Source organism: Staurois parvus, unplaced genomic scaffold, assembly GCF_062004578.1.
Source record: "Staurois parvus isolate SC_StPar_1 unplaced genomic scaffold, SC_StPar_1.0 ptg000097l, whole genome shotgun sequence".
Taxonomy (NCBI): Eukaryota; Metazoa; Chordata; class Amphibia; order Anura; family Ranidae; genus Staurois; species Staurois parvus.
The window spans coordinates 4,283,301-4,303,432 of NW_028317893.1; the positions used below are offsets into that span (position 1 = coordinate 4,283,301).

Consider the following 20,132-nt stretch of genomic DNA (forward strand, 5'->3'; position numbering starts at 1 on the left):
TCCCAGACAGTGGCCATTGAGACATCTCCTGTTTCGTTCTCCTGAAAATATCTTTCCATTTCCCGTCTGATCTGCTGATCAGTCTCTTGATCTAATAGAAGGGCCTCGTTTAACCTCCATCCTACCCCTCTTGTCAGTTGTCTCCCCCATCTTACTTTCATTATAACTGGGGCATGGTCTGAGAGAGTCATTGTCTCTATTTCTACTTTAGCCACCCTCTCAATAAGTTGATGTTCTACCATTATATAGTCCAATCTTGAATAAATCTCGTGTGCATTAGAGAAGAAGGTATAGTCTTTTTCCTTTCCGTGCATTATCCTCCATATATCCACTAGTTGACCCTCATATATCTCCTTCTTCAAGATCCTCATAGACCTACCTCCCTCTCGTTGCACACGAGAAGTTGTATCCATCTGTGGATCCAGACATAAATTCAAGTCTCCCGCCATTATCAGTCTTCCTTTTTTAAAGTCCCTCAATTTTCTTAATATCCCTTTCAGGTATACCTCTGGTCTCTTATTTGGGCAATAAATATTCGCTATTGTACACTCTATTTCCTGCAATCTACCTTTCAAAAACAAGAATCTCCCCTCAGGATCTGTCTCTCTCTCCTTCACCTCTAACCTTACATTTTTAGCGAACCCAATTGCCACCCCTTTGGCTCTCTTAATTGGGGAATCTGCATAGAACCATGTTGGATAATTTCTAGTATTTAATTTGATATTTGACTTAATCTCAAAATGCGTCTCCTGTAAAAAAAACTACCGAGGCTTCTCTATGTTGCAACTCCTTAAATAGCTTAAATCTCTTCCCAGGACTATTCTACCCTTTTACATTATATGTTATAAATTTTATATCTTCCATAATTCTTGAATACATCTCATCCCTATGCAGAGTATTTTTAAAACCTTCCCACTATACCATCTTTCACCCCCTCCCCCACCACAACCCTCCCTCTTCTCCTCCCCCCTCTCCAGCATCCCCCTCCCCCCTCGGCAACCCTCTTATCCCTCCCCCCCCCCAACCCCCCCCCCTCCCCAACAGGCCTATTTTTTGCCATCTAATCCTTTGTGAGCTTACTGTCACATTTGGATCTTAGCCCTGAGGTAGAACTCTAACCTTGTACGGTTCACCGTCCCTCCATTTCCCTCAATGTTCCCCTTTCCATCCCTTCTTTATTCTTTCTTCTAACTTGCTGCCATTGCTCTTTTCCCTCGGCGTTTTCCCCTCCCTCTACCTCCCAACCTGGAACCCCTACTCTTTGAATGTTAAGTTTGTCAAAAAAGTCTCTCAAATCCTCAGGAAATCTCAGGTATGCAGTAACTCCATTCTTCCATCCGATTAGACACATTGAGCCGCTCCATCTATACTGTATATTTTGTTTTTTCATCTGTTCTATTAAAGGTCTCAATGATCTCTTTCTCCATAATGTCTCGGGTGTCAAGTCTGCAAAGATTTGTATATTTTTTCCTTCACACTCAATATTATATCTTCCTTTTATCTTCTTCCATATTTCTTCTCTCTCTCCAATTTTATTAAATTGAACCACTACATCTCTCGGTCTCTCTTCCGCCCGATCTCGTTGGGCCTTTCCTGATCTATATATATTGTCTAATAGGAATGTCTCTCTTCTAGATCTACCCATAATGGAGTTTAAGATTTTTTATATCGTCTCTCTTAAATCTTTATCTTGTGTAAGCTCCGGAATTCCTTTTATCCTGAGATTATTTTTCCTGTGTATGTTACCTTGTATCTCCAATTTATATCCCAGTTTTTTCTGTTCTTGCCTAATCTCCAATATCTGATTTTTCAGTTCAGAAAGAATTTGAGCATGTTTATTGATTTTTTCTTCTGTTTCTTCTACTCTAGTCAAGAGATGTCCCAGATCTTTCCGAATAATTCCCATTTCCTGTTTAATTGATTTTTCCAGATTTCTAAACATTTCTGCCATCTCCTTTTTATTTGGGATTTGTAGTTCTCCTTCATTTTCTTTTAACTCTATTTCCCCTGATATTTGTTGGTTATTATCCATTTCCACTGGAGATCTGGCGCTTTTATCCATACTGTTCTCCGTTATACTTTTTTCACCTGCTCCCTGAGTTCTTTCTGGGGTCACATTACCTTGAGATGTAAATTTTCTAATTGTTCCTAATTGGGCGTGTTTGGGGGCATTCCCTTTACTATTTTTGCTCTTCATATTTTTAAATGTATCCAGGTTCTTCTTTTAAACTTTAAGATATATGCTGAGAATAAGTCCTTTAGGTGAGTTCGAATTTCTTCAACCCATTTGGTGGTTCCCCCTTTTTCTCTATATATATTTCTTCTGCCACGCCAAGAAGCTATCCATGAACAAGCTTAATACATAGTCCAGATACTCTCACTCACCCTCCTTCCAGCTGCTTCACTCCGGTGAGGCTGTCAGCATTCTGGTGTGGCTCTGCTCCTTTTCCCTTCGACTGAGGGGGGGGGGGAGGGGGGGAGAGGGGGTAGAAGAGGAGGGGGGGGAGGTGGGGGGGGCTTCTCCGAGTCCCTTTTCTTCTCTCTCTCTCCGTTTCACTCCTGGATACCGACAATCATGTGGACCTCTCTACCACAGCGGCTTCGATTTTAAAAAAAAGCCAGCCGTTTTTCTCTCCTTCCACTCCTGCTGAGTCGGAAAGCCGGCGTCTCCCCCTGATTCAGGAAGCCAGCCGGCTTCTTCGTCTCCCAGTACTGCCCTTCGGCGGGTCACGTGACTGCCTCCCGTCACCCGCACTCCCAGCAATCACAAGCGAGAGGTTCCCAGCCGTCTCGCCGTCCAGGACTCCCGCAGTTCCGTCTCCTCCGCTCCACTCTTGAGACCCCCCCTCATCCGTAAGTTCTTAGCCGGGGACTTTAGCAGCTTCCATGGGGAACATCAAGGGAAGGAGGGCGGTTATCCTGCGGAGAGCGCTCACATCGCCCTCTCTCACACCGCCATGATTAGGCTCCTCCTCAACCGCGCCGAACGGGGTGCAATTCTGATGCAGTGCAAAATTCGCACTGAAAACGCTGCAAATTCCGCATCACATCAGTGTGAGCCAGGGCTGATACCTTATTCTTCCTGTCTTCTCTGATCCTCCCCTTCTTCCACTGTCCCCAATCCATCTGCTGATAATAAGGAGATCTAGGAGTCATTCTGCACATGCTCAGTTTAGTGCGTATAGTTAGAGAGGTTTTTTTTGGGGGGGTGGGAATTGATGCATGTGATCAGCACAGGGCCAGTCAACACTGTCCAGACAGAGGGTCAGGGGTTATGAAGCCCCATAGGACAGCCAGAGCAGAATGATAACGTCTCCTACAAGCTTTAACCAGTGCTCAGCTGGACACTGATAGAAGTCACAAGACTGCTATATACTGGTGATGAGAAAAGATATTTAGCAGTTTATATTTACTAAAATAATTGAAATTTCAAGTTGTATGTGTTGCGGGAGACCAGCAGTGTCCTGGGTTTAAAAGACAGTATTTGCATGATCAGTCATATTTTCAACATTAATGCCAAAATTTCACAATTTCTGCCAGGGTATGCAAACTTTAGAGCACACCTGTATATATTTAAACGAGACAGTAGTCATAGCTTTATAATCACATTTTAGTTTAGGTCCACTTAAATAGAAAAAAATCAGTATTTAGGAGAGTTAAGATTTAATTGTTATATACAGGCCTGTTATTAATTTAAAAAAAACTTTCACTTTTATGATTGTATTAAAATAGTCAATTTCAGAGCCATGGTTGCACAAATGCAACTCTGCAATGCAAATTGAATTACATGGAACCATGTAGTTTTTTATTGTGGACAAGAGTCTTTTATGCATACTTTACAACTCCATAACATCAGAATAAGCAGGTATCTTGACTTAGACTTTTGTACCCTCACAGCTGTATCGCCCATTAGAAAGAAGTCTGCAATGCAAAATGCACACTTTTTTTTTAATCTCATTGTAGCCTATTCCTTTCACATCGTACTTTTAAAAACAGGTATTTTAGCTACAGTTTATTCTTTAATATCTGCATGTAAAAAAAGAAGTATCATTTATTGGAATATACAATAACAGAGAAATAACGGTGAACCCAGCAATAGCAATGGCAGAGGATAGATAGATTAAATAAATTTTACAGGTCATCTGCATTAAAATATTTTTCACAATAAATAAATATTTCCCTTTATTTGCATATGTACAATATATTACCAAAAGTTTGTGGGCACCTGATCATCACATCTATATGAGCTTGCTGGACATCCCATTCCAAAATCATTGAATGGATCAAAATGGAGCTGCCCCCAACCCTTTGTGGCTACAGCAGCCTCAATGGTTTTTGGGATGGCTTTTTTCATATTTTTAAAGACTGTCTTGGGTGCTTTTGTGCCCATTCAGCCATAAGAGCATTTGTGAGATCAGGTACTAGTGTTGGATAAAACGTTCTAGCTCACAATCGCTGTTACAATTCAACCCAACGGTGCTCAGTAGGGTTGAAATCATGGTCCTGGGCAGGCCACTCAAGTTCCTCCACACAAACTCATAGACCTAGATGGACTCGAATTTATGCACAGGGCACAATAATGCTACAACAGAAAAATTGCTTTCCCCAAACTGTTGCACAAGGTTTAGAGGACACAATTATCTCAAATGTCTTTGTATGTTGTAGCATTAACAGTATCCTTCAGTGGAGACACCTGAACTTAATAATTTGGAGGGCTGCTTACATATTTTTGGCCATATAGTGTACAGTATGTTAATTCACACGAATTGATGGATTTATGTAAGAAATTAAGCAGTATGAACCTACAACAATAAGACGCTCTGTTACTTTTTATTCCAATGAATGATTCCTCCACAAACATTGACCGTGCCACAGTTACAAAGCCAAAAAACTGAATGCACCATACTTTGGTGACCTTAAATCACAAACAGTTTTAATGAGCAATAGAAAATGGACATTTCTATTCTGTTTTATAACACAGAGAGCAATTTTCCTTCAGCAGTTTACAAATATAGAATGAATATTCAGACATCAGTGTGAGGTTGCTTCTGGAGGAGTTAACACAGGGTCTACAATTGATAGTAACTGATGTAGAAAGCCCTTATGTTAAATATATCTGAAGTGCTTACCATGATACCTTATACTGTATTTCTAAGATTTTTTTACACAAATAACTTCTGGTTTTCCCATATCCAGTTGAAAGGCAGGCTTCACATTATAAGATTTCCCAAAAAAAGCACTTTACAAACAATATCATACTGTATTTTACATAAAACATTATTTGGAAGAACAAGTTCTGAATAAGTTGGGTCCAATATCCAATGGAAAAGCAGGCTTTACATTATAAGATTTCCCAAAACAAAGCACTTTACAAATAATATCACACTGTATTTTACATAAAACATTATTTGGAAGAATGGGTTCTGAATGAGTTGGGTCCAATATCCAGTGGAAAGGCAGGCTTCACATTATAAGATTTCCAAAATGAAGCACTTTACAAACAATATCATACTGTATTTTACATAAAACATTATTTGGAAGAACAGGTTCTGAATAAGTTGAGTCCAGCCTTTAGAAACCTGACCCTACCTAACATTGTTCCAGCATAGCATGAAAAGAAAAGCCATCATTTGACTCTTTCTATTTTAGTCAATTAGCCAAAGCATAAAAGCAGTGATCAAGTCCATTAAATTAGGTGATGAGCATTGGTAAAATGAATGAATTGCAGTGCTCGATGTGAATTTAGGTTTGTCATGATGTCAGCAGGACCGCTGTTAGAAATCATGCCGATCTGACTGGGCTGAGCGCCCCCCAACCAGTCAATGATGGATAAGAGTGGGGATTTTATATGCCTGCTGGACTGGCTGCATGTGTGCTGAGAGCTTAGCGACCCTGGAGGTACGTACACCAGGAATCAAGGGGTGGGGAGGGTGTCCTATGTTAGTTCAGCTTCACATTTTTTCTATAAAGGTAAGCTAACACTTTAGGGTATATCTAAATATATATATTATGCCTTTACATCAGCTTCAGCATTCACTGCAGTACCTATTAGGTAATATTTATGGGCTAGTTTGCACTAGTGTAGCTCTCTGAAGAGCAAACCAAATCTGTATTGCTTTTCAGAGAACATTTGGCAGGCAGTGAGAACACATTGTATTGCCTCCTCACCACCTGTTTTAACCACTAAGACCTCCTTCGTATGGTTGTTTAGTTGAATCCACTGGATTCCAGCAGCAAGAATCAGTTCATTCTTGTGGCTGTAATGACAGGTGCATGTAAAAAGTGGCAGCCACTCAGCCTGTACAGACCAAGCGGTTACTTGTGGTTAGGAGGGGGTATCTGAATTTGGATGTAGTGATATGCATCCAGGCTTCAGACTCGGACACTTGTTCCTAACCGCAGGTGACTGCTTTGTGTGAGGGTACGTGTAAACAGTGACAGCTGCTGCCAGCCTGTCAATGCTTTACAAAGGGTGAGTGGCCATCACTGTTCCATGCACCCGTCACTCTATTCTAGCCAAAAGAATCCCCCAATACTTGCCACTGATATCTGGCAGATGCAACAAAACAGCCATGTGAAGGAGGGCTTAAAACCCCAGCAATAGCAGTTGAAGGGATTGCATTCAGATGGCAGTACTGCCTGCCAAATGCAACAGTGGGGAGCATTTTTGCCACGCAAAAGGCATTGCAGCCACAGGGGGGATGGCTGGGGGGGGGGGGGGTGGTAATGCACAGCAAAGCTGCATGGTTTTACTATTCATCCAAATAAATTAGGAAATGAGTGTAAATGATTAGTAATTATCGCAATCATCTGACTGTGCTTATGTGATCATCATCATGATCACACAGTACAGGACCTGTACTGTGTGATCATCCAGATGATAATGATGATCACAAAAACAAAGTAAGATAGGAGCTGTGGATCATCCATGACTGCAGAGTGTATGCATTTGTAGACGTATACTCTATAAGTGGAAGCACTCTTAGCCATGGATGATACTCTTGTGTACAGAATATGGGACCCCTTACCAGTAAAAGCTCTTGTGTGCAGTCACTCTCTAATCTTTCGCTCCTGCCCCATGGATCACGATCCCAGACTGTACTGACTGTGCCCGGCCGCCACAATCTCTCACATTACAATGGGCTTCTATCCTCAGGAGTTAGTGAGGGAGTGAGACATCCATTCAATGCATGTCACTCCACCAGCCAAGAGACGGAACATTAAACTTAGTATTGGCAAATGCGGCGGCGCCCACATATGCTCCGGAATTTTAAAAAATAGTTCTTGCTAAGTTACAGACTCCTGGACCCCTCTGATGAAATGATGGGGCCCAAGGGAAATCTTGTTTAATATTTGAACACTCTAGGAGCTGCGGGCAAGCATTAAAAAAGTGCCTCTGTGCCATCACAAAAATATATGTAACGTAAAGCTGCCCAGGCTCCCCTGATAAATTGATGAGGCTGGGCCCCTACAGAAGAATCATTGGTAACCCGTTATCAGCTGCCCTGGATGTCAGTAGCACCAAAATACATCAAATGTGTTATATTAACCGCTTCCATGTTTTTTCACAGAAGATCTGTAGGCATTGATTGTGGATCAAACCAATTTATATGCACAAAAGTTTATAGCCACCAACCCAAATTCAAACATTACCAGACCATTCGCATGGAAACTCATTACGAATTTAAAGTTTTTTTGGGCCTAACCCTCAACATTGGCATTACTAAAAAAAATGAATTGCAGTTGTATTGGTTCACAGACCCAATTCATCATATGCCCGTGTTCTGTGCTGCCATGGCCAGGCATAGATATGAGAGTATAATGCATTTTATGTATTTCAGCAAGAACACACTCTGTCGTCCTCGGGGTGACCCTGAAGTTGACCGGTGCCACAAAATTCAGTCCCTCGTGAATCACCTTAATCAAAAACGTGCAGATGTCTATACTCCCCAGCAAAACATCTGTGATGATGATTCCCTCATAAATTTTTCTGGCCGCCTTGCATTCAAACAATTTCTCCCCAGCAAGCGTGCCAGATATGGGGTCAAGATGTATAAGACCTGTGAGAGGGCAACAGGCTATACTTATAAGTTTCAGATTTACGAGGGAAAAGATAGTCACATGGAGCCCCCCGGCTGCCCAGACTACATGGGGAGCAGTGGCAAGATAGTTTGGGACTTGGTGTCATCCTTGTTCCACATGGGGTACCACTTATACGTGGACAACTTTTATTCAAGTGTGCCACTATTTAGACATTTGTACAATCTTGGAATTGGCGCCTGTGGCTTGTAAATACCAGTCTTAGAAAGGGGGAAAAAGCCTGATTGAGAAATAAGGAATTTCTCACAGTGAAGTGGAAGGACAAATGGGATGTTTTCGTCCTGTCTTCCATTTACCCAGAAACGACCATCCAAATTGCCACGGCAGCTGGTGTTGTTGAGAAGATCCTCTATGTCCACGACTATAACCTTAACATGGTAGGGGTGGACTTCAACAACCAGATGATGAAGCCGTACTTAGTTCCCAAAAAGCTGGTACAAAAAAGTGTCTGTTTATTTATTTCAATTGGCTCTATACAATGCTCTTGTGCTTTACAAAACAACTGGACGAAGTGGATCCTTCCTAAAATTCCAGGAAGAAATCATCACGGCCCTTTTGTATCCAGAAGGTGCTGTGGCCTAAACTCGCAAGCCAGATGCAGTTAGCCAGCTACATGAGAGACATGAGAGGCATTTTCCCAATGCCATTCCTAGTACCCCAACCCAAATGACAATTGTGAGAAAAAATTAGATCTGCAAAATACACAGCATGCCTCTTTTTAAATTCCTTGGGGTGTCTAATTTCCAAAAAGGAGTCATTTGGGGGGGGGGGGGTTGGAGCTATCCAGGCATTTCAGGGCCTCTGAAACTGTAATAGTCAGTGAGGAAGTGAAAAAGTGAAATGAGAAAGTTACGCACTTTCAGGATTTCAAAGTGAGCATTGGATTTCATACAATTCCTGTATGTGGCTAGGCTCCCAAAAATCTCACACATGTGGTATCCCCGTACTCAGAAAAAGTAGCAGAATGTATTTTGGAGTGTAATTCCACATATACCCATGGTCTGTGTGAGCAATATATAATTTTAAGTGGCAACTTTGTGTAAAAAAAAAGTTTTTGTCATTCCAAAAACAATAAATGGTAAAAGAATAAATCTTCCATGGACTCAATATGCCTCTCAGCAGATAGCTTAGGGTGTCTACTTTCCTAAAAGGGGTCATTTGGGGGTGTTATATATATATATATATATAGCAAATGCAAATTTTTTTACCTGCAAAAAATGGGCATTCACCATTCTTTTTTTAAAAAGCAAACTTATCCTACTTATCCTTTAAGTATAATGACAACTAGGGCATTTATTTCCAATTACTGCTACATATACTGAACAGAAACATTTAAAGCATGGTATGATGCATGATACAAAATATTATGATTCAAAATAATTAGAGGAGAATAAGCATTTTTTTTTTCTATTGATTCTTACTTTTCTTTCGTCTGTGGGATAGTGGGTGGCATACCACAGACTGCGTCTTCTTTCTGCAGTTAGAGGTGCTGGGCTGTACTCTCCTTCCTTTTCCCCTTCTTCATCTTCTTTATTGTCTTCATAGCTTATCTAGAACAAAGAAAATCATGTATGGCAAAAGTTATGTCTATTAGGTACAACCATTGGTTGTGTTTGAGTTTTGGATAGATTGATTGTGCAACCCTCCACATCAACTTTTCTAGGAAGTACTAAGTATGTCTTATAATAACAGATAAATATATAATCTATGTAATGTGACTTGAAAGCCTAGTACAAGCCATTTTATTAGTTTTGGATGTAGTGAGGAACAGTTAAAATAAATGTCAGGTTTTCATTCTCTCTGTTACCCCATCTGGGACATTATTTCTCACTTGTCCTCATGTCACCTGTACAGGAGATAGTGATAATGATGGTGAAGGGGAGGAAGGCATGGGCACCAATAAAAACCATTTCAAATGTTGTAACCCTTCCCCACTCTACTCAAATGTATTTTAATTTTTGTATGTGCCCCCTTTGTCCTTATAGTAAGTGAGAAAAGGTTTCCCTAATAGGGACAGAGATGGGAATGGAAAAACCTGACGAAAGCTCTATGAGAAGAAGTTTCCCTAATAGAGACAGAGATGGGAATGAAAAAACCTGACATAAGCTCTATGGGAAGAGGTTTCCCTAATAGGGACAGAGATGGAAATGAAAAAACCTGACGCAAGCTCTATGCCTTCCCTGCTCCATCCAAAACTAAATTTTAAATGGAGTTGGGTTTTACAAAAACTGCCCTGTTCTGAAAATTATTTTCATTTAACTTTGCATTTCAGATACCTATGTCTTTTTACTTTATTACTGAGCTGCAGGAACCTAATTGGCACGACCATTGTATACCAGTATGTGCCTCATTCTAAAAATGTATTGTGTTTGTTAACAAATTTCGATGGACAAGACACTCAAACACACAGGAAACAACAATTAGATTATACAAGGGCAGAGCAACTCAATGATCAATACTGATCGATGGCAAAGTGAAAATGCTAACCTTCTTACAGTACAGTATTAGTCTGAAAACAAATAGGTCCATTAAGAGGTTGATACAGTCATATTTAAGTGGTTTCTTTAATGTGTTTTCATCGGAGTAACAACATCCAATTCAATTCAAGGATCAATAAAAATAAATAATTAATAAAACATTACACTTACAACAGGCTCCTGCAGCCAAAGACGTATGAGCGTTGCCAGTGTGTAATACAGTACTAAAAGGACAACAGGATTCGTATAGTGGTACCAATTTCGTTGGGGAGTTGCTAAGAATTTCCACGTGCTTGAACAATCAGTTTGAACTAATGAAGTGATACCAAATAACCTGTGTATAATAAAAATAATATGCATACATATAAGGGTTTATCATTCAAAATATATAGATTATACACATTTGTACAATGTAATTCAAATATATAAATATCAACAAAATATAACTTTGTGGCTTTTCAATATAATTTGCTGCCTTATGCAAATTTATTGATTCAGCTTTATTAGCCAATGTATGGACTGCTACATCTTAAAAATCAAAATATATTGACAGAGGTGTATTAGAACAGATAGAGAAATTCAAACCTTATCCATTCTCATTCTGGGTTTATGCAGTGGCATCGCTATGGGAGTGCGGGGTGTGCAGACCACACCTGGGTGACACCTGCAAGAAGGGTGACAGCAGGCTACTTATGGTCCCTTGAAAAAGGGGGATAGCTACTCTTAAGAGCTGTAATTCCTAAACCCTTCCTCCAATTTGGATGTACATACCCTCAAATTAAACCTAGGAGTGTGCACTTTCAGCCCATATCTATTATATAACTATAGCTTGAATATGTTTTGGTAAATATCTGAAAAAAACTAAAATTGTGCCTGTGTCCAAATATATATGGACCTAAGTGTATATTCCGCATCGCACAGCACTCACACCTATACTCTATACTGCATCCGCATCGCACAGCACTCACACCTATACTCTATGCTTCATCACACAGCACTCACACCTATACACTATGCTCCATCGCACAGCACTCACGTCAATACACTATGCTCCATCGCACAGCACTCACACCTATACACTATGCTTCATCACACAGCACTCACACCTATACACTATGCTCCATCACACAGCACTCACACCTATACACTATGCTCCATCACACAGCACTCACACCTATACACCATGCTCCATCACACAGCACTCACACCTATACACTATGCTCCATCAAACAGCACTCACACCTATACACTATGCTCCATCGCACAGCACTCACACCTATACACTATGCTCCATCGCACAGAACTCACGTCAATACACTATGCTCCATCACACAGCACTTACACCATTACACTATGATCCATCACACAGCACTCATGCAAGTCTTTAAAGCGGAACTTCCCCCCCTAAAGCAAATAAATAAAACAATTCATGTGGTAAATAAGAAGTGGTCCAGGCATGTGATAGTTTAAGAATGGACGCTGGCGTTCTTATCAACCAGTATATAGCTGGTTGACAAGGAGCGGATGGCAGCCGTGTTCTTACCAACCAGTAAATAGCTGGTTGTTAGGAAGCAGGCGGACACCCGCGTCCTTAGCAACCATGACTCATCTGCTGTCAGTGGGGTTCCCCATTGACAGCAGAATGAATGTAAACAAAACAATTTCTGCCATTTAAAATGAAAAACAAAACACGGGGGGGGGGGGGAATCCCGCCAATCCATTCCAGGCCCTTCAGGTCTGTCACAATGACCCAACATCAATCACGATGAATGCCAGCCACCGACCTGCACATATAAAGGAAAACCCAAATGCACTGACACTTCACTCCTGCTGAATGATGGCTCCTGCTGCTAACTAAACTAAGGGGCAGGGGCTCCTGATGACATCACAGGGTGACTCTGCCCCCTTATGATGTCATCAACCAGGGCATGCTGGGTCGATGACTTCATAAGGGGGCAGGGTCACTGCTAGCTTTGCCTACTAAAATACTGCATCACTTCATAAAATAGCTCATGTAGTATTTAAATAGTTTTTTTTAGTGAAATGTAAACAGTTTTTGAAACGCATGGAGATTTTACCACGGTTCTTAAAGCGGTGGATTTAGGAATTGAGCCCACTGTCTCCTATCTTCACTTGACACTTCCTGAGGTGTCAGTTGCTTGTGTCTCCCACAACACTGTGGTTCCTTCCCTAAACCCCAATGTCATTGCTATGTCCTGCATTTACAGTCTCAAAATGGAGAGTGTTTCCTTCCTGTCACTGGAACAGGGAGTGATAAAACCTGACTCAAATCTGTACTTTCCAGAATTGGGCTTTAAATAAGACAATTAAGACTGGGCGTTTGTAATCATTTGTATCTCCACTTTTAAGTTGTTAGGATGGTGCAGTATCATACCTCTGCATGTTAGATTTGTGTACCTACACGTGTACCTTAACATTCCTATTGAAGGTGCACCAAAAATGCTCATGCATGAGTGTTGCACATTTATGGCAGCACAGCTGAAATATGTGTAATGGCCCTCAAAGATAACTATGCATCCTTTCATTAAGTAGCAGTCTTTTCTTGTTAGCTTTCTTTGTTTCATTTCCGCTAGATATAACAACACATTTCTCTCTGGGTTGTTAAAGCAGGGATAAACTGTCAATTATTAAAGCCTTTTGCCTTCTTTTGTAACCAATTGTCAATTGACAGTTTTATATGTGTTTGTTATCAGGATTGGAGTGAGCATAGACAAAGGATGGCCTGAGAGCATGTCAGTGAGGGGGCAAGCATGCTCTGTGAAGGACAGAAGTCAATATCTCCAAGAAGTACAGTGTAAGTCTAGACTGTTAACTGTGAGAGGAGGTGATTAAGATTCATACAAACATCTACAGGTGACAGGTTCTCTTTACTGGAAATGTTAGTCGTGACTAAGATGTGTAATATTGATAAAGCCGTATTAACAACTATTAGAAATGAGGCGATTTAATTACACTGTATATACAATACATATTTAAGTATTAACTGCAACCCCACTGTTGTATTTGCAGTAATTTGACTAAATTCTCCCAATTCAACGAGAAAGTTCTGTGAACCATCTAATTATTCATATATATACTATACATAATACCATTTAATGGTGACTCATTTCACAGGAGCTAGATTACAACATCTTTAGTTAATTAGCTGATTGTGGATCTGTAGCATTTAGATCATCAAGGTATCCCCCATGCTAATTCAATCCAGTATGTTTTCAAGACATATTGTGCACTTACAAAAACTCGGTCTATGATTAAATGAAACACATTCTAAAAAGTCCAGATGAACCACAATTTCAATCTCCAAACAGATGCTATGAATTAAACATTGCATAAATTAAGCCAAAATCTGACTCACTGATGGGAAATGAAATGGTTATCAGCTTTTTTTTTTATTCTACTGTTGTTCCAACACATTCTTTTATGCAGGTCAAAAAGTAACATAAAGTTGATCAATGTCAGAATATATTCCCAAATACAAGAAGGTATTGTTTGTTATGTTAGTTTAAAACAAAGTAACTGTTCCTGCAGAAGGCATGTAAAGACAGGTGACCAGTAGCAGTTCTGTCTTTAGTAAGATTTTTAGGTCCATGTATGAAAAAATTGCTTTGAGCAAAAATGACCAATTGAGAATAATATCTGTATTTTTTGTAGTAGGTGTGTAATGTCTGTTTCTATTTATTGCCTTTCTCTGGGTAAATGTACCAAGTTGGTAAATTGACCAATTGAGAAAATAGCCTAACACTGAAGGCCAAGAACATTTGACCATAGGGGGAAACATTATTAGGGAGACCTCTGCACTGCATACAGTCTATGGAGATTACTGTGCCAAAAGGATGGGTGTTCAGTTGAGTCAACCTCCAGCTGCAGTAGGAAGTGAAATACTTGGCACCGGTATTACTACCACTGTTAACAAGACAGCTTCCTGCTCCGGTCACCTGGTTGTTAGGGAGTCAACACTTGCTGGCATCCTAACAACCAGTATGTCTTCCCTGTCTGACACATGCAGTTGTCACTACCATTCCTCTGAAAAGCAATCTATGGTCACTTTTCAGAAGTGTTTTACAGGCAGTAAGAAAGTAATATGTCACCTCCTGACCACCAGTTTTAACCCTGTAAATGCCACACCACTGCACTGCAACTGAGGCAGTGGAGGATCAGCCCCATTCACTTGAATATGTTGTGTTCTGTGAGCAGTACTGCCTGAATTCAATAGTATGGGGTACTTTTCCCATGATGCTTTGCATGTGTACACCCTTGAAGATGTCTTTTGATGCCGAAATGCAGCGAGCGGAGACACCTACTGACGTCATCATGTTCCCAGAAGTGCTTGGTATATCCCGGTGTTATTTTACTTGCGCATTGTTTTAATCTGAATGTGAGTGCATTTTTATACTTAAACATTTTTAAAAGAGTTCTACACTACGGAGGGGCTTCTGTTTTGAATGAGTTGATATTATAAAGCCTGGACACTGCGAATAAGTGAGCGGTTCCCTTTGTGAATTGAGAAGACTCTTTAAAGTAACTACTGATGTCCATGGATATTACCAGAGCTCTGTGTGACCATTCCTATTGTAAGGTGATCAATGCGAGTTGGTAAGCGGTTATATGGCTACCACTTTTAGTGAAGCTGGAGACAGCACTTACACTGTGTATTTGAAGAGTAAATGATACACTACTTTTGCACTTTATGGGAGTTTATTTGGACACGTATCTATTATTTATTTAGTTTTCCTTTTTATATTCATATGTGGGTTATATTTGGAGATTTGATTTTCTTGTATCCAATCTTCATGTTCACTTGTAATATTTTGTTTTCACAACTGTATTTCTTACTTATTGTGTACAATGCATTATTATTTTAAGTATTAGTATTAGAAGGGATATCTTCTTTTTCTGTTTGCTGTTACTTTTTTTATATTGGCACAATTTGCATGGTTTGTACCACTTTCCTAGGAGATTATAAACCAGAACTGTATGACATTTAAGTCACAGGGTGCTAAGTCAGGGAAATAAGGTCAAGTTTAGGAATGGATTCCTGGGCCAGAAACTTGAGAACACTTAATGTATCATGTGCAGGAGCATTGATGTGGTGGAAAATCCATTTGTCAAGCTGGTGTTCTGATCTTTTCCTTCAAACAGATTCTTCTTCTGTCAAGATTTGAGACACCATCTTTGCGGAAACCTCTCTCATTCCCAGATCCTTCGTTAGAATCTGCTGCACTGTTTCTCTGCCCATGTGTAAATCTTCTGCCATCATTCAAACACTCAATCTTCGATCTGAGTGTACGAGGGTTTACACTCTGTCCACATTTGCATCTGTCCTTTGTGTTTTTGGTTCCGCACTTCTTGCATCATCATGGACATGTTCCCGCCCCTCCCTAAACTGGCTATGCCATTCAAAAACACTTGATTTCTTCATGGAATGTTCACTATAAGCCTGCTGTAATAGAGCTAAAGTTTCGCTTGCACTTTTGTTAATTTTCACACAAAATTTGATGTTAATCCACCAATCCAGATCCCTGTCACTCATTTTCTGCTAGCAGTGCAATGCACATAAGTAGTATTTATTCTACTACTCTGTAAAGACTGAGTCAACGGGTCTGTGACCCAAGTGAGTGCAGATTGGAACATGTCAAACACGCTTGGGTGTGAATAGCTGTGTGACTCACAATTATAGTGCTACACTGTGGGCATTCCGGGAATTAACTTGTCACACTTAAACTATTACCATGGGTTTTTTTTCCTTTAGAAGATACTATTTTCAAATATTTGGTCTCTTTCAGCTTGTTTGCAGCCATTTTGTGTCTACTTGCATGGCACATGCATGTCGTTTCTCAGGACTGGCTTCCTGATAGTGCCTATGCAATGTATGTCTCATGGTTGCTTTAAGTATCCACCAGAAGTGTATTTAACAAGGTAACAATGCAGGAAAAGAATTAGAGGACAGGGACAGAACATTATCACTTCAAAAAAGGAAGTTCCTGAACAAGGACTTTCTGGCAGAATTAACTAGTATTCTTTTAACAAAAGCTGTGGATGACCTTTTAGTTACATTAACATGATAAGATTTACATGAGATTTTAGCGACTGGATTCACATCTACTTTGAGAAAGGACAGGCAGCTTTTCTTTAACAATTTTTTCTTCTCCAAAGTGTATCAGTTACAGATATTTGAAACATACTGTAATGCACCAACAAATCATGAAAATATAAAGTCAAAAGGTTTATATGGGGGAAAATTCTCTGCAGACTGAAAACAACAGCAAAGCCCTTTGGTAGGTTTTGTGTCCCCGTTTTTCATCATTTTATTACCTACATCTGTTGTATTTTTAAAGCAGACCCAGCAGGGGACACTCTCAATTCATGCTATCATTGCATTTTCATGTTTAAAAGCACACATAAGGTCAATGACAGCCACATAATATGAAAGTGAACTATTCTAGATAGCCTAAACCTACTTTGCAAAGTAGTCTAAAGCGCTTGCTTGAAAATAACTACATACAGAATGAAAGTTAATGTGCCTTCCTTAAGAGAGTAATGTATTGATTGTCTGGTGTGCACAGTCCGTCTGTATTGTAAATCAATGGAGAAGAAGTCCAACAGTCAGCTGTACGTGTTTTAAAGGGCTAGAGTGTATACATTTCAAGCGCACATATTGACATTCTGAAAAACACATGCAAAAACAACGGTGTATGAAAGACTCTCTTGTGATTAATATCCATGCTTCAAAGAATTAAAGTAGCAAAAGCCAGGAAGTTCTAAGCCTCTAAAATTACTAGTGGCTGATGGAAAGTGAAATCACAGGATGAATGAAGCCTGCTGACTCAATTTAGCAAAAACTATATGAAACCACACGTTAATTAAAATCTCCTCATCAGCAAACCGGCTCCTGTAGCAGAATACTGTTCTGTCCTAGACTCCCCAGACCGGGACAGAAGTTCTAAATTAAAAATGACACTGCTAATCAGTGACATTGTTGTAGAGACATGCGGCATGTTGGTCTGTTAAAATTATTCTGAATTACAAGGAGCGGATGTACAAATGACACGCACTTACTGATCCTGAAAATTATACCAAGGCTGTGAGCTGCAGAGATTTAATGTGTGAGGACCATGTGTTCAACAGTCATCATTCTTATTTTTAAGATGATTACAGTGGAACTCCAGACAAACATGGCTAGATAAAGATGAACAGCCCATTTATGGATAAAACAACTAAACCAGCTTTGATGCAATATTCACTTTCAATCCCAAGATTTCTCCCAGTGTCATTTTTTTATTCCTCTAGATCAGGGGTCTTCAAACTTTTTAAACAATGGGCCAGTTTACTGTCCTTCAGGCTTTTGGGGGCCCGGATCGTGGTCAGTAAACAATGCACTCTCTGTAGTATTAGATGGAGGAGTATTTGGTATCAGTGGGAGGAATAGTGCCCCATCATTGATGTCAGTGGGAGGAATGGTGCCCCATCATTGATGTAAGTGGGAGGAATAGTGTCCCATCATTGGTATCAGTGGGAGGAATGGTGCCCCATCATTGATGTCAGTGGGAGGAATAGTGCCCCATCATTGGTATCAGTGGGAAGAATGGTGCCCCATCATTGATGTCAGTGGGAGGAATAGTGCCACATCATTGGTATCAGTGGGAGGAATGGTGCCCCATCATTGATGTCAGTGGGAGGAATAGTGACCCATTATTGATGTCAGTGGGAGGAATAGTGCCCCATCATTGATGTCAGTGGGAGGAATAGTGCCCCATCATTGGTATCAGTGGGAGGAATAGTGCCCCATCATTGGTATCAGTGGGAGGAATAGTGCCCCATCATTGATGTCAGTGGGAGGAATAGTGCCCCATCCTTGGTATCAGTGGGAGGAATTGTGCCCCATCATTGGTATCAGTGGGAGGAATGGTGCCCCATCATTGATGTCAGTGGGAGGAAGAGTGCCACATCATTGGTATCAGTGGGAGGAATAGTGCCCCATCATTGGTGTCAGTGGGAGGAATAGTGCTTCATCATTGGTATCAGTGGGAGGAATAATGCCCCATCATTGGTATCAATGGGAGGAATAGTGCCCCATCCTTGAGGTCAGTGGGAGGAATAATGCCCCATCCTTGGTGTCAGTGGGAGGAATAGTGCCCCGAGGTTAGGATAAAGGCAAGCAAACGGCCGCATCTGGCCACAGGGCCACAGTTTGGAGACTACTGCTTTAGATTTTCTCAGTCTAATGACCAGCATCGTTAAATTCACATCCTCTGAGCCTGGGTTTTCCTGGATCCACCCCTGACTGTGACTTGAAAGTGAAAGGAGGAGCAGCACAGTGATAAGCTTATCTTTCTGTCACTCTGCTTTCAGTTCCTATCAGCATGCTTGCTGTCAGGACATGAACTGATTGGATCCAAAAAAAAAAAAAAAAACATAAGACAATATTAACACCAGAAGACAGGGCTAACTCTATTGTAATATGTGACATGGCAAAATTTAAACACATGGTGGGTCTCCTCTTTAGAGGATTGTCTGTCACCTTATATAATGTTATATATTATACCTTATATATTTTTTACTTTCTAAGATTGTTGCCCCCCGCATTTTCCTCTCCCTGGGTTTTTCTTTTTTTGCTCCCTTTCCCATGGTACAGTCCTCTATTATTCACATGATAGCTGCTAGTTTTTATGATTCAGTTCAGCCAATAGAAAAAAATTATAACTCCAGACAATCGGGAAAGGAAAGACAATGTTATCCGGCAACCAGGTATCATCCACAGATATTAATGCTTTATTGATTACATAGTGAGTATACAGCACAAAAAGCTAATGCATTTCAGCTATACAGCCTTACTCATAGCACATGCTATGAGTAAGGCTGTGTACCAGAAGCTAATTAGCCATCTGTGTTGTATACTCACTGTGTGGTTAAAAAAGGATTCAAATTTGTGGATGATACCTGGTAGGTGGCTTCATTTTGTAGTATGGATCTTTGTCAGAGTGGAAATCAGTTGATACTAATTTCCACTTTTTCCATAAATATCAAACTTGGTTGTAGCTCTTTCTTGCCTCATACAACTCCTTTTTGGTCAGAGAGGACATCTTTCATATGGAAGGACTAACAGGGAGAGGAAGAAGAAGTAAGACCAAGCTTGACTTTTGCAGGAAAGTTCAAGATTTTCACAAAGTTTAATTTGCTTGCATCTCTGGATCTACAGACTAATTACACATGTGGGTTTAATAAGAGATAACCACTTTTTATATATATTTTCATCATACTCTTTGGGAAGATTTGCACCAGGTTTACTTCAATATGTTTTCTTCATTAGCTTAGCTTTGGGTTCATTACAAAAAAAATGAATCAATTAAAAAAAAAAAAATAAAGCTGAATCTCTTCTGCCTATTTGTCCAAAATGTTCTTTATTTTACAGTTTCCTAGCTCTCAGCAGCTCTCTTTATTCAACTAATAAAATTAGCAGTGCAGTAGAGTATGCAGTTAAACTTAATCACACATTTTACAAGTGTTTAAGATTCATGATCTGTTTGGTAATTGATA

General features: G+C 40.2%; 1 protein-coding gene across 4 annotated transcripts in view; it reads right to left on the reverse strand.

Annotated features, from left to right (window-relative positions):
- The window catches only part of PIEZO2 (piezo type mechanosensitive ion channel component 2), a 439,610-nt gene that overhangs the window by 125,866 nt on the left and 293,612 nt on the right, over positions 1-20,132 (reverse strand). For all 4 annotated transcript variants that reach the window (XM_089671018.1, XM_089671019.1, XM_089671017.1 and 1 more), the window contains exons 8-9: positions 10,749-10,911; positions 9,522-9,650 (exon numbers count right to left, since the gene is read on the reverse strand). In XM_089671018.1, coding sequence (XP_089527144.1) covers positions 9,522-9,650; positions 10,749-10,911 — 292 coding nt within the window. The remainder of the gene's footprint in view (positions 1-9,521; positions 9,651-10,748; positions 10,912-20,132) is intronic.